The 15,878-nt window shown below is 36.6% G+C and overlaps 1 protein-coding gene across 1 annotated transcript; it reads right to left on the reverse strand.

Annotated features, from left to right (window-relative positions):
- Nucleotides 1-1,521: 1,521 nt before the first annotated feature.
- Nucleotides 1,522-14,652, reverse strand: LOC142341641 (disheveled-associated activator of morphogenesis 2-like). Its single transcript, XM_075392757.1, has 3 exons — nt 14,233-14,652; nt 13,851-13,961; nt 1,522-5,163 (listed from the first exon to the last, which is right to left on the reverse strand). The coding sequence occupies exons 1-3, from the start codon at nt 14,530-14,532 to the stop codon at nt 2,293-2,295; spliced, it is 3,282 nt and encodes a 1,093-aa protein (XP_075248872.1). The 5' UTR covers nt 14,533-14,652; the 3' UTR covers nt 1,522-2,292.
- Nucleotides 14,653-15,878: the final 1,226 nt, after the last annotated feature.

Here is a 15,878-nt window from a genome sequence, read left to right on the forward strand (position 1 = left end):
ATTTGGCAGAGTTTGCCTGATTGAGCACGAAGCTCGGACTTATTGTTGTTGTTAGACTGTGGTTCATCAGTCTGTTAATAGCTGAGGGATAATTCCAGCTGTTTGATTGCGTTTGAGTATAAGCGGCAATCGTTATTACTGTAGAGTTGGATTGAGAAATAACTTAGTTAGTTATTGTTCCAAGCTTGTGGTTGCTTGTGTTAGAATTAGTTATAGTAGTAGTTATTTTGATTGTCGTAGTGCATGTTACCTGATGCCTATTGAGTTATTGTAATTAGCTATTAGATTTACTTAATTTAAGTGTTTTACCATCGACACTTTTGAACAGCCAAGAGCATAGTACGGGAAATCTATTGTTGTTAAGAAGAAGACGAACCACCAAACTAAAAACCTTTCGAATTGTGACATCTGGGCGCTATCGTTTTACCGTTATAGGCAGCCTAATCAAAATTCAGAATCTTACAAGCGACACTGAAAGTCAAAACCTTTTAAAATCAGTGCTTTTTCATTGTACTTATAATCGAAACAATTACACCAAAAAAATCAAAAATCTTTTTATATAAGATATCTTCTAAACTGCTGGTTGCAAGTTTGCTCTTTCAGTTAATGCCAAATAATTATATTGTTATTCATCCAAATGAAGCGACATTGTTCAGTATATTTTTCCAACCCTTCTGTCACACGTTCAAGTAACAGCATTTAATTCAAATATTGTTTCTTTAAGATCTTTCAACTTATGTCCTAACCACGAGCTCAACTGGCCATTGTTATATTGGCTGCTCTTTTGAAGCTCCTTTCTTCACGGGTCTCACATTTAAATGTTCGAAATGTTTTTAAATTTTTGAGCGGTTTCCACCAAAACAATAATTCATATTAAGAGGAACATCGAAAAGTTTCAAGCAGACTCCATAGTTTCTTTTAATTGAATTAAACATAGCTACTGACAACCATCGGACGAAATTATCTCGAACAACTGTAGCTCGCTAGATTGCGTTGCAGACTGCTTGGGAGGTTTAAGGTCAACAATAAGCGACTCCAAAATGATGCTTTAAGAGCAGAATATACTAAATAATATGAGTTGGAAAAAAAAGTTGCATAAAACTGCCAATAAAGAGAACAATTTAGCTCATGCAAAACCAAAAAAAAAAAAAAAACGCAAAAAAACTTATTGGAGAAGCCATATACGTCAACCAAAAATTCTGAAAAGACAGGCATTAAATTCTTCCAGATTTGTTTCCGAGCAACAGCAAATTAAAAACGCCATTATTATCGATAAATAGTTTTGTCGTCAGACTTTTAGAGAACACCAACGTTTATAATAGTCTTACAATTTTCAGAAAAAAGCGACGTTCACAGAAGAGCCCCTCCGTAGTAAATTAATACTCTATAACATTAAAACGATACAATTATCTTTGTTGAATATTTCATGAATCTAAAAATTGACGGAACAGAAACCCGGGATAGCATAGAGTCCCCCCCATATATCAAGTCAAACAAAAAAAGTCCTTTGCAGAGCAAGAGTAGATTTTAGAAATAATAAATTAGTAGGTGATCATTTCAATTCAATTCAGATAAATTAAAGAAACTATTTAACACTACTTTGGACAGGAAATAAACCATGGAGAACAACCTCAATTGATGAAATCATAAATTGTTATTATGCATCATGAATACCCAAGTTAAGCAACGAAAGAGGGCTCATTTTAATCTCAAAGTTAAATGTAACAGAAGTTCTGTAAGAGAACTAACTTTGAGGGCAGGGAACTATGCTATATAAGAGCAAAATAAACAGCATGCACTCAGCGCAATAAGACAAGATAGAACAAAGTATCTGCAAAAACAGTCACTTTGATGACTGCAGAAGTTGAGGAAAATGAGAACGGGAATAGAGGAGAGGTAACAAAGGTTAAAGCAACAAAAAGATACAAACTGTTTTTAGATACAAAACAAAACTATCTCCAACTATGAAACTTTCTATGATTTATGCAAATCAAGAATCATAATGAAACACCATTTGCCAGATAAAATAATAAAATTGAAAACCAATTCTTATGACTTCAGCTTGAAATAAATTACATCTGTCTGTTTCTGAACTATAGTTGCAAAAGAGGATGGCTAGTTACGAAGCTACTTTACAAAAAAATAAAGAGATCAATGAGCATTCCAGTGCTAAGGCAATATGTTGTTGCTCCCAGTTTCAATCAGAGTATTGAAGTGGTTTAAAGTTTTCCTAGATTGAAAACAAAAGCACCCAGGGCAGCTCTCTTGATTCCATTATGGCCTGGCAGCGCATCATACTCCCAGAGATTCGCGTTTAAAATTGAGCGTTGCGGGATTCAGACTTCCCTTTTTACGAGGCCCTCCACGAGCATTGGTGGTCTTCATTTTGATGAGGTCATCATTGAACACGTCACCACTCTGTAACGCTGATATGAGGTCATCGAACTCGCCACTTTTGTTCATATCGGTACCACTTTTGTTGGCAGCTTGTGCACTGGCATTCTTGCTGTTCCTGTTACTCACGGCTGCCGCCTGTTGTTGCTGCTGCTTCTCCATCTGTTTGGCATCTTCCTCTGCGCGCTGCTTTCGCCTCATCAGGTCCGACTGCACTTGCTCAAAATTACTTACGAAGGTGTCAAAAATGGAGAAAAAGGAGTCTGTTGTGTGCTTTGAGGCGTCTTCTCCGAAATGTTTGACAGCCTTTTTGAACTTCTCTTGTGCCTCTTTCAGCTTTTCCTCCAACTCAGCAAAATGTTGGTGTGCACTGTCTAGGAAAGACGCAATCTCGTCCACAAACTTGTCTTGGCCATTGCGGCTCTTTGAGGTCGAACTATTTTTCTTGTGATACTCGAGCTCTTTCTCCGCTTGCTTTATTCCACCCCGAATGGAGTTGACTTCCTTCTCTACTTCTGTCAAGTGGACTTTGGAGGCTTTCTTCACACACTGCAACTCATCAGCCAAGTCCAGTATCTCCGGAGACTTCTTCCCACAGACGTCGATGATGTAGTGCATTAGGGTGACACTCTTGTCAATACTAGACTTAGTGTCTACCACCTTGGTCAGCCCCTCCAGTTTGAACCCATACGCATTGCCCCTCGCTCCTTTGTTCATGTAGTTGCCGAACGCCAACACGTACTCTAGGAACTTTTGCAACTTCTTGCTGAACCTGACGCGCTTAGCACTCTCTATCACATAGACAAGGCTGGGCGTTATCTCTTTCACTTTCTCCATAAAGCGCTTCTTAAAAACTAAACAAGTGAGCCTCTCATTGTAATGGCCGAGCTGCCCCAAGTCAAAGAAGTACTGATCCGCTCTCGCCATTTGTGCGTATTGTGCCTTGTGCTCCTGTAGCAAAGAGATTTCTTCGCTGGTGGGTGTGAATTTCAGAATTTCCTCCAGAAGATCACTAGGAATCTGATTTTCAGCATCCATTTTTAGAATCACATCTATTAATTCATCATTGGTCAACTTTAGCTTGGACAGTAAAATGATACAATTCTGTGATCTTCGACCATCGATAAGTGACAGTTCTTTGTTCTTCGAAGTGACAAATTTGCGTTCCGGGAGAAAGTCTTCATCGGGCTTTTGAAATGCTGAGAACTGTCGCTCAAAATCAGCAAGGTCCAATACTTTGAAAACCTTTTCATCATTAACCTCCGACCATACAGTGCCAGAGATCTTACTCTCCGGGATCTTTGACCAATTGAGTGACTTGAGGGGGTTGGATGATTTGGGGATATTCTTCTGCCTGGCAGGTGCAAAGCCACCCAGTCCTCCCGGTGCTGGAGGGGGAGCTGGAGGTCCTCCTGGCGGCCCAGGAACACATGGCGGGGGAGGTGGTGGAGGGGCTCCAACTCCAGCAGGCGGCATTGGTGGAGGGGGTGGCGGAGGAGCTCCAGCCAACATTGGTGGACCAGGAGGCGGCGGAGGTGGAGGTCCCGCAGCTGGAGTGCCGACAACATTCCCAGTTCCTCCACCTGTGGATGCACTTTTTGCCTCAGCGTTTTTGTAGCGAGTCTCGGCGTTCTTGAGTGCTTCCTCCTTTTCGCTTAAATCTCGCTTCAGGCCCTCACATTGTGTCTGTAACTCCTTTAGCTTCTGCTCCATAGATGCTTCATTCAACTCACACTGAAGGTGGTCTAAGAAATCGGCGAAAGTCAACTTACCCACCTCGACGTCAGGGTTTGAGCCGTCTTCCTTTTGTAGAACTAACTGTTGGGTAAACTTATTTAATATTCGCCAGTAACACACATTCCTTGAGCTTCCAAAAGGCATCAAACACATATGCATCATTAGGGATAGAAAATCAGGGTATGCCTCTGAGGCGTACAACTTGTTTCTGATCACACTCAGCATTGCCTCTTCGTCTCTGCAGTCGACATGATCCACTTGAAAGCGCTTTGCAATAGCCTCTTCATCATCCAATCTGAACCTTTCAAAGAACTCTATGTGTTTCATGATGGAGTCACTTTCACGCTGCCGTAAGTTCTCCAGCACGGCTCCCAACCCCAACATCAGAAATTCGTACCTCAAATGGAGGCGGAACTCCAGACTGTTTTCACCAGCTCCGTACTTCAATGACGCATTGATAAAGGAAAGAACTGCTGTTTTGTAGTGGTCACTCTGCTCGTCAGACTCCGCCTCGTCGTCTTTACACAAATCACTAATTAAAGACTGAAATCGAACTCGCTCGTTCGCGTATGTGCACAGATTGTTCATTGCTATCAGGACTTTCCTATGACCACCGGGAACTAGGCAAAGCGCTCCCAGAATTTCCAGTGCTGACGTTTTTGTCCTTAAATTGTCTACAATGATGGCTTGGCAGACAATGTTGACTGCCTTCTGATTGTCCAGCACTCGACGCCTTCCTTCGGGCACATTCATGATAGATTTGATGCATCCTAGAACTAAAGAGTGGACCGAGCTGATCTTGACCTGAGAATCCATGGCCTGCAAGAATGTCAGTAGACAGGCTAGACCGTCCTTTTCCAAGAAGAGAAGTACAAAACTGGTGGAGGAAGTGCGCAAGGCAGTTTTGAGCCCCTCAAAGAAGCCACGCTTCTCTTCGACGTCGTCCTCCACAGACAGCAGTCGCACTCTATTGTTATATGCTTGCAATACATCGATATAACGCTCTGGTCTATCCTGGCTACTGCTCTCTTCCTAAACAGAAGATATTAACCCCTGAATGTTCCACAAATAGTTTACAATCTTCCGATGTTAACGCAATATTTTACGAAACAATCCACCCTAATAGACAAATATGATGCCACGGGAAACATTCAGCTTCAACTTAGCCAGAGCAAAAAGCCTACACAGCCAGATATAATATGCGGCAAAAACTAAAAAGCTTAATTGATGGCAACATCGAAAAATTCATCAAGAATATCTTTGTTCTGAATTCATCAAATCGCGATGAACATTTCCTGTTTATAACGGATGTCGTTTCCAAAAAAGACCATGAGATTTCTCCCATCAATTACTTGAGCATGAAAATTCAACTAGCTGCAATTGATATCACGTCTACAAGTTTTTGAAAACCAACAAGAAATTGAATTCAAATGAAAATTTGATGAGTATAATTTCCGTTTGATTTGAGCTCATGCATTTCAGAAATTATCAGGTGACGGCAATACAATAGCAATGAGATCGGATATTACCAGTTAACATAGCTGGTAGACTGGGGAATATAGCTGTGCAATAGACATGATAACTGTAGCTTACATAGTAAGATACAGAATAGAGTTGATGCAGTGAGCAATTGAAAACTAATCAAAATGTAACTTCAAAATTCAACTTGCTTATATTATTTCAATCCAGGTTTCTTCATAGTAGCAGTGCTCATGACCTATGTGTCCTATCGATCTTAAAATCATTTAGCGTGTCCTCAGGTGACTCTGACTTTAAATGTCATTCGAAGCGTGAGGTAAGTGAATCATGACCAATAAACTTATCAAGCAGTTGATTGAAAAGGTCACTGTCACAAAGCAAAGAGGAGAAAACTTTTTTGAAAATGACTTTTCGACCTCGAACATTAGTATGTATTATTAACTACGACACTGTTCAAGTCCATTGTTTGAAAACAGAAGTCAATGTTCGAAAACAAAAGTACAAGTCATGAAAAAACTTGCTTCAGCTAAAAAACGTGAAGTATCTAAAAATTTCCCTTTAGGTCCTAAAAAGACCAACAAAATTAAAATGATTTTTTTCTTCCTGAAGACAACTTATTAGTTTTTTTGCACTAATCAGAAGACATTCATTAATCACAACTTATATCTTAGCTGGAATCGACTATTCGGCACTCTTATCTGGGACTTCTTTTAGTATTCTTCATCTGGTGAGACCAATCCAATATTTTCCAAATTAACAATTGTTTCACTTTCAGGTCTTTTCTTAGGTCAAAGTTTTGAATTGTTTTTTTCACCGTTTTTTTCCCGAATGAGTCACTAGTGTATTATAACCAAGCCCAGTGTATCCAGCGACAAAATGGAAGCGGCTGTTCTAGCGAAAAGGAACAAAGATAAACTCATTCAAGAAATTCTAAAACTAAGAGAACAAAAGATCATCACTCGATACTAGTAACTTGCAACAGGATGAAATAACAGAACTAAAAAAAGACTTAGAAAAAAACAAGCAAGCACATAGAGAACTCCAAACAGCTCTAGACAACAGCAAATCCCTGTATGACCAAGCAATGTCAGAAATTGTTTTTTGAGAAGACAAAATGAGAAAATGTTGACAAAAATTATCGATGGCAACAAAGACAAAGAAACTAAACAAGATTATGCCAACAAAAGTCAGTTTTTTCCGAAGTTTGTACCACGACTTAGTAAACATCTTGTCATATCAGACAGCACGTATAAATTTGTTAAACAGGGTGATATCAGTGATGAAAATGCAATACACTCATAACCTTCGGCAACCATAAGTGATGTTAATAACATTATGGAATCTTATTCGGCTGGAACAAAACCTGAAACCCTTGTTTTGCATTTGGGACACAATGCAATTGACCAAAGCTACTGATGGAAAATGGGCAGCTGAGCAAATGGGTGACTTAGTCAGCAAGTGTTTAACTAAATTCAAGCCCTATAAGGTTGCTATATGCCAAATTCCACAAGTTAAAAATGGATTATACGGACGGGACTCGAACAACAAACAAATTCATGCTTATAACCAAGAAATCAACATCATTGCTGACCAAATTAGAGACGAATTTCAGTGGTCCAATGTATACGTCCTCAATTATGGTCTTGAGGCAAACGATAGACAAGATGGTGTGCACACCAAAGGGGGGGGGAAGTTGCCTTTTTCAGAAGTCACTCAAATCATACTAAAAAACCAAAATTTAATTTTTGTCAGATTTATTTTAAAAAATTGTTTTCACTAGGGTTCGGTTTCATCAAAATTACGTATTTATTATCCGTCATATCAATTATTCTGCAAAAAAGTGGAGATATTGAAACAAACCCTGGCCCGGCTCAACTAGAAAAATTGAAAATAGACCAGTACTACAAAGAAAAGAACAGACAATGATCTCAAGTTCTGGTACATCAATTGTAGAAGCCTAAATAATAAATACGAAAAGTTTTCAAACTTTTTGGCAACTCTCGACGAGTTGTCTTTCCTAGGTGTTACCGAAACATGGATTAAAGAGAACAATACTATTCCAGATTCTTTTCTATGCAGTAGTCATCAATTTATTCACCAGCCGAGATCATCAACTGAATTGGAAAGAGGGGGAGGTGTAGGCATATGGAGACACAACCAGTTTTCAAGCAAAATAAGAAATGACTTGAACACCATCAACGGAGTTTTTTTGAATCACTATGGATAGAAGTAACTGATCCTCTGAAAGAAAAACTGCTCATAAATGTCGCGTATTGTTCAAACGTAAACCTTTCAAAATTCTTCCTTGGTGAAATGACATCAGAAATTTCAAATGTTTACTCCAGCACTGACAATCTAATCATGTTTGGAGATTAAAACATAAATATACTTAAAAAAACTGGGAAACAATTACTAAACAACTTCATTGCAGATAACGGGCTTCAGTACGTGAACACAAAAAAGTAGCACTGACAATCAAAGAAAAATTTTCTTTAATCGACCACTGCTTTATTTCTAAAAATCAAATCTTCGAAACAGATATAAGAGTCAATACTTGAAAATGATCCTTTCACTATTGTATATCAATCATCATTGAAATTAGAATGGAGGCAGCAAAAGACGGAATATTTAATGCGAGATAAAAGGAGATCCACAAGAAGTAATTGTAACCGTGATATTGCATTGCAAGACTGGTCACTAATGTACAAAAACAATGAGCAAATGGAATTTTTCATAAATTTATTGAAATTTTCCAAATGTATGAAGTTTTCACGCACCTTTGAAAAAAATAGAAGTGAAAACAAAAAAGGAGCACAAAAAATGGCTATCAAAAGAACTGTGTAGTCTCATTAATGAAGAGCATAGTGTATTCAATGAATGGAAACAGTTACAAAGTACTTAGAAACAATGTTAATAGAAAATTACGTAAAGCATCTGACGATTATACAAAACAATTTTTCGAGAATCTCCCAATTTCAAAAGAACAATGCAAAATTATCAAGAACAAAACTAACTCAAATAAACAGACAGAAAAAATTCCAAAGCTGAAAGAGGGCCATAACCTAATATCGGCTGAAAAAAGCATTGCTAACTTCTTGAAAAAATGTTTTGCCCGTCTTGGACTTTACAAGGGCGAAATAATTGCTCCTAATAAGTTGCCTTCTTTTAATTTTAAGGGAAATGAATTCAATTTCAGGCCGGTAACCAGAAGAGAACTATAAAAGTTATTGACAAACTACCAACACAAAAATCAGCTGGACCAGGGTATATACGATCCTTGGCACTGAAAGATATTAAGTTGTCCATTGAAACCCATTTACAGATTGCTATTAATGAGTGTATAAACGCAAACACATTCCCTGAAAATTAAAAAAAGCCTATGTCACTCCCATCTATAAGAAAGGCGACAGGCATAACCCTGAAAACTATCGACCAATTTCGGTCACTCCAATATTAGCAAAAATTTTTGAAAGAATTCTCTTGGTGAAAATGTCGGAACATTTAGATATGAATAAAATAATTAACAAAAATTAATTTGGTTTCCAGAAACAAAAGTCGTGTCTTAATACAATAAGTGTACTGACAAAGAAAATAAACCATTATGTTGAAGAAAAATATATAGTCTTAACAATTTTTTTGGATTTAAAGCGAAAGCTTTAGGCGAAGCTTTAGGCGAAAACTTTTAACTCAATATCCTTGAACAATTTCACTCAAAAAATTGAAAAATATGGTTTTGGAGAAACCGCAAGAGTCTTATTGAATTCGTTTCCAATTAACGGAAACAGTGTGTTAGAAACGGAATAGTTGAATCCGACTGGACAATTATAAATCATGGCGTTCCACAAGGTACTGTACTAGGACCACTATTCAAACTTTATGTAAATGACTTGGGTAAGGAAATTGGGAAAAGTTCGAATATTTTACAATTTGCAGATGACACAGCAATTTTATGTCATGAAAAAAATGAACAATGTTTAGAAGCAAAGGCCAAAAAGATATTGATGGAAACGGAACAAGATATGAAACAAAACAAGTGAAAAATAAGGGTTTTCAAAAACGAAAACTTACCAACTGTCAATTGAGTTGAATTTAAAAGTCATTCATTGAAACCAACAGATGAATCCAGATACTAGGTGTTATTCTTGACAAAGAGTTGACATACCAAAAACAACTTAATAATGTGATCAGTAAAATGGCTTTAGCTATCAGATCAATTTATTTGGCTGGCAATCAAATACCTTAAAAGGCTCGAATAAATCTCTTCAGATCACTTGTTTTATCACATTTAGAAATTAGTGCAATATTTTTTCAAAGTTTTCCGTCCTACTCAGTTGACAAAATAAACAAACAAATTAGATGGGGCATAAAAGTTTGCTTTTTTCGAACAAAATATGACAGTGCTCATAAACTACTTCTTGAAAATAAAATACCGCACAAATTCAAATAGCAAAAACTTTCATTAAATAGACTTTTCGATATTGTCCAACAAACAAATATACAAGACCAAAGAAAATTCAGAATAATCGCAGACGTTGAAATTGAAGTTAATAATCATACATATGATTTTTCTCTCACAAAAAAATGTAAATCAAAATGGAGTCAAAATTCAATTATAAGAAACTTTGTTCTGAAATGGAATAAACTTCCAAGAGCTCTAAGAAAGGAAAAATCAAAGAAAAAATTTTAAAAAGAATTAAAGGAAGAGATGCAAAAAAAGACACGAACGAGTTCCAAAGGACAAAAAATTGAAGACTTTAAAAGTTTATTTTTTAAAAAATAATTCACGAGAACTAGAAACTGAACCTGAGTTTTTTATTGTTAATATGTTTAGTTATTCAAGGGAAAGATGTAGTATGTTTGATTTATAATATTATATGTAACTTTAACCTTGGGGTTATTCGAATTTACATGTTTGAGATTCAAAAAAAGTTTTCTTTTAAATTCGGCTTTTTCCCTGAGGAGTCAGTGAGATTTAAAGCTTTTGCGAACGTTAGCCTCAATTCTGTTGTTTACACATTTTTTCGTAATTTTTCTGAAACTTTGATCAATTTTGCAAAATATGATAAGCTTGTTTAAGATAGACTTATTGGTCTTACAAAATGAGTTGTTGAATTGCTTGAAAGAACTTTTTTTTTATAAAAAGGCCTTTTCGTTTTTACATAAAAACGGAAACAAATATGCTCCTTTAGCCCCCCCCCCCCCTTTGTCCAAATTGATCGCTAGTGCAGAAAAGAAAACCACTGACACAACTTTCGTTGAATCAGTTCAGGACTCTTTTTACCTCCTCTTCCTAACAAACTGTTCTCGAACTAACAATTTGGCGGTACTTCGTTATTTAAAAAAGATGTTGATCCAAAAAAACAGTTAAGCTATTTTTTGATACATTAAGACTTTCGTTTGTTAAAATTTCTGCAACGTAATTATTTCAAACAATTTCAAATTGACGTCAAATTGCTCGCTAGTGCAGAAAAAAAACGGCTGACAAAACTTTCTTTGGTACAAGTCAGAGCTCTTTTTACCTCCAGTTCCTAAGGAACTGTTTTCGATATTTTTCGATATTAATCAAAAAATGGGTTAGTTATTTTTTGATACATTAGGATTTGCGTTTGCCAAAACTTATGTAACGCAATCATTTCAAAAAATTTTTTATTAAAGCCGCGCTGCGATAGCAAGGCCAGTTGAGGTCTCATCGTTGATTTTTTGCAATGCAAAAGGATTCGGATTGTATTTTGGATATATATTGTATAAGGATGTTTTCAATTAAGGTCTCATTTATCTTAAAATGAGGCCCAAGATTTTTTCGATTTGAAAAACATACAATCACGCCTCAAATTACACAAACAAACGCCAACACGCAAATGCAAAGAAAAAACATACAAACGAAAACTTATATTACACTAAAATTGACACAAATCTTGAATTAACCTTTTTTAAGTTATTTCGAAATATGATTTCTGCTTTCTCTGACAGAACTTAAAAGTTGTCTTTGCAATCTTGAGAGGTACGTTGTAACAATCTGTGCTGCGCACAAACTCGCACGAGCTATTTTGTTAAACTAAGTTACAAAACAGAATCCTATTAAAGAAAATGTACACATAAGAAAACTTAGAACTTCTTCTATTTTCTTTTTCGAAATTGATCGAAAATCACGGTTCGTCACTGTTAATTTAGGTCTTCTTTGTTTATTTTCTAAAAAATAGGCGTTGACTTCTTTAGGAAATTCCATCGCTAACTGTAATTTTGACACTAAACTTTGAAATGTAACTTTATGAATATTAAAGAGTTTTTCAATTTTAATATTACATGAGTAAAAAATAATTTTTTCAAAATCTCGGAGACGTGCTATCAGCGAGATATATAAGGCCAAAGGCATTGGACATAAAACTGCAATTTGTGGCAAATAAAAAGTAATATTTCTAATTTTTCATTACTTCTGACAGTTTTGCACTGTGCCTTTATTTGTGTGTAACATTTAAAGGAGCTATTTTCCTTGTAATTATCTTTGACTCTCCTACACGCAAAAAACAAACACGCACGCCCATACATTCACCCACACAAACGCGCGCGCACGCACACATACAATTCTTGCCACAAAATCATTTAAATTTCTTTTTGGCCAATGATCCCAACTTAATGTTCATAACCATTCAGTTATATCTTGAGTGTATTTGTGGAAAACTAGGTATGGACTTTCTGAGGTAGGAAATTGCATCTGTAATCGTAAAATTCACACTATAAACTTTTGGACGTTTTCGAAATATTTTATAATTTTGATGTTTCATCAGCATAATCGGCCTATTGGATTATTTAAAAACCTCGCAGATATATTGATAGCTAGATTCGTAAACACAAATTTGGATATATTTAAAATTTCCATATTTAGCAAACCTTTCCAACTTCAGGAACTTTTAACTTTTTATCATTTCTGACTATTTTTGCACTCTGACAATAGTTGTGTCTAATATGTAAAAGGAAGGTTGCGAGCTTCCTTGAAAGCTCTAATTTATGAGCGTTGAGGAATACTAGTTATCAGTAAAATTTGAGTGTTGGCTCTTTCTCTCTTAAGATTTTTCGAAGAAATGGGGAAATTTAGTAATCTGATTGTGCACCGATAAAAGCAAATGTCTTCTATGGTTTTTCGAGAAGATTTTTTTTTCGTATTGAAGAGTCTTAACCAATAAACAATTTGGTTCTTTCTTTACAAAAAGGCCCAAAGACTGGAAAACATCAGTTCAAAGAGCACTCTCAAAGAAGTGAGAAACAATTTTCTCATTTTCAAAACCTATATGAGTATATATGTGTATTAAATTCTTCAACCTGGCAACTGCTTAAATTCTCTAACTCTCAAATTTGTCTGTATTTCATTATACTAGAGGAGATTAGTTCGAAATATCTGCTCTGACATTATAAAAAATACAAAAAGAAGAGACGAAAAGGTCTCCTTTTTCAAAAACGAATTTGGTTGATTAGATGTTAATGTCATAAAACCGATTTTTTACGTCTCCAAGGTTTCAAATACAATCAAAGGGTTATTCTTGATGAAAAGAATGCTTTGGGAAAAACAACGAGAAATTAGTAAACATATTTTTGTTAATTTAAGTTAATTTTTGATATTTTGAAAGCTCTAAATTGCCTGAAGTCTCCAATTTTCCCAAAAACGTTATTGATACAGGAAAAAGGGTTCGTACAATAGGTTTTAACCATCAGAAAACAGACCGATAGAAATCTTTTTAAACAAAATTTTCAGGAAAAAACAATCATTGATATTTTTGGAGGTTTTCAGTCATACAGTTCATAAATTGTAAAAATTACCGAAAAATCTCGGCTTAAACAAAATAAAGTCACAAATTTTTCCGTTTGTTTCTATCTTAAATTTCAACAAGATCTATCACCCCCCCCCCCCTCCGGATGTTTCTTCCTTCTCATTTTTTCAGTGTCCCCTTTTTCAAATTTCTGATATTTTTTCTATAGTAGTAGTAGATTCTGAGGGCTACAAAATAGCCTCACGATCTACTAATACTTCAATTAGATCCTGAGGGCTACAAAATGGTGTTTTTCTTTTTTCTCTACGATGCGTAAACAAAAAGTGAAAATTTGACTGAAAAGCCAGTCGTATATATTCCCCCATTTTTTTTTTAAAAAAATGGAACAATTAAGCTTCAAAACTAAATTACCCTAGCAAACATGAGTATTAAAAAAGGGCTCTAAATATAGCAGCTAATTGCCTAAGAAACACTGACCTTTTTTCTCATTTGAAGATATATTTCCCATTTTTTATTGATTGGTAGATTGAGCATTCTCTGTCGAGCTTCTTTGCCACACACTTCATCCAGAATTGAAGCAAACATTTCCTGCAAAGTGAGTGATAAAACTTCATAAGTTTTCTTTACATTTTTCATGGATTGTGTAATATGGAAATTTCACAAAACTTTTCTACTGATGCAACTCCAAAACGCAGGATTTTTGTCTACGTTATTATCTTTTACGCATTTCGTATGCTTTTCACAAAGACGCAATTTTTCTGGTATATGCCTAATTTTCCCTCCAAAAATGTCCAAATGAGTATGATGGACAATGTGAAATATAATGCAGTCTGTGGAAAGTTTTCGACATCAAACTTGCCTCTACTTGTTCAGGTGGTGGCATCGGTTCTTCGACTCCTCCTTTTTGACAACTTACTAACACAACGTCCTGGTCATGTTTTGGATTGGAGATCAGCTCCGGGTCACCAATCACAAGAGCGTTACCTGGTGCAGCTCCCATTTTAGCATTGTCCAACAATCCTCCGAGGCTACCAGAACGGGATTGTCGTCTTGCGCCACCGTTTTCTACGCCATTACAGCCCACGCCGCCTTTTCTCATCTCCGAGTCCTTACAGCAACTGAATACTGAGCCCATTATAGTGGAATGACGAATTTTCATGATTGCACAAATAATCTAGCTTTTTGTCAATCTGTCACACTCAATAGTGCGCTCTCTTCTTGAGAAAAATACACATGAGACAAGAGCTACAAATTTTCCATCAGCCAACTTTCATATTACTCAACTGAAAAAAATATTCCAAAACAAATTTAAATATATATACGATTGCCGGTGGAAGGTTCGCATGTGGCAATAGCTAAAACGTAACAGGGTCTTTATCATATTTGAGATCACATGAAACGCTGAAATCATTATCGTCATCATAGCCCCACCGCCTTGGTGGTGATATGAGAAATAGGATCATTTCCGGGGTCCTTCCCATTATATCCATGTCCTTCCCCCATAAAAATATAGCCCCCCATTATGGTATATTTACCATGATTGGGGCTATAGGTTATCTGACCACTAAGCTGGGCTAACCCCCCATTTCCGTTTGTGCCCCCCCCCCCCCAGTACGTTATGCACCCCCCAATTACAGAGCACGTGTCGTAATTATTATGTAGAAATATAGCGCATGCGTCTTGAGGTTGCGAATAATATGCACCCACTAAGCTGGGGGGGGGGGGGGGGGCACAAACGGAAAAAGGGTATTTCCCATTATAGCCCCCCCAAAAATCAAGTTATAGCATACAATTAAATTCATCATTTATGCTTACAATTGTTGGTTACAAGTTTTTGTTTTGTTCCAGTATCGAATGCTGGAATTTTCCAATCGCCGTCATTATTTCATGGAACGGGTCCAGGTTTTTCGAGAAACATGCTTTCTGAACAGGAACTCCGCAAGATACGAATCAACAAGATACGAAGTCAACTAAAATCAATTATAATGGGCAAGCCCATGTCATCATCCGGCAGCTCGCCTACAATGATTTCTGATTTTGTGTTAAAAAAGTGGTTATTAATTTCAGTGGCTCGCCTACATCGATTTCCGATTTTGTGTTAAAGAGGTGGTTATGAATTTTCATCTGGGGGGGGGGGGGCTATAGGTTACATGCCCACTAAGCTGGGGGGGGGGGGGGGGGCTATAATGGGAAAGACCCCGGAAAAGATCCGAGAAATAACCCCCCTCCAACAAAACCCTAAATGGATTATTAGGGGCTATAACGGGAAACAAACAAAAAAACTCAAGCATTGCCGTCAGATTACCTAAAGTAGCCGACATTACCCCTTTGACGTCTACTGGGATTGAAAGAGAAAAGGATAAAGGAAAAATGAAGATTCCTCTGAAAGCAGCATCAAAATTAGAACCAAAAGAACGAATTAGAACCAAAAGTTACTTTTAACGGAAATATAACAAAATCTGCTGAGAGTTGTCGTTATCTAGGAATACACCATAACTCAAAATT

This window comes from Convolutriloba macropyga, chromosome 1 (assembly GCF_964194025.1).
Source record: "Convolutriloba macropyga chromosome 1, txConMacr16.3, whole genome shotgun sequence".
NCBI classification, from domain to species: Eukaryota; Metazoa; Xenacoelomorpha; order Acoela; family Convolutidae; genus Convolutriloba; species Convolutriloba macropyga.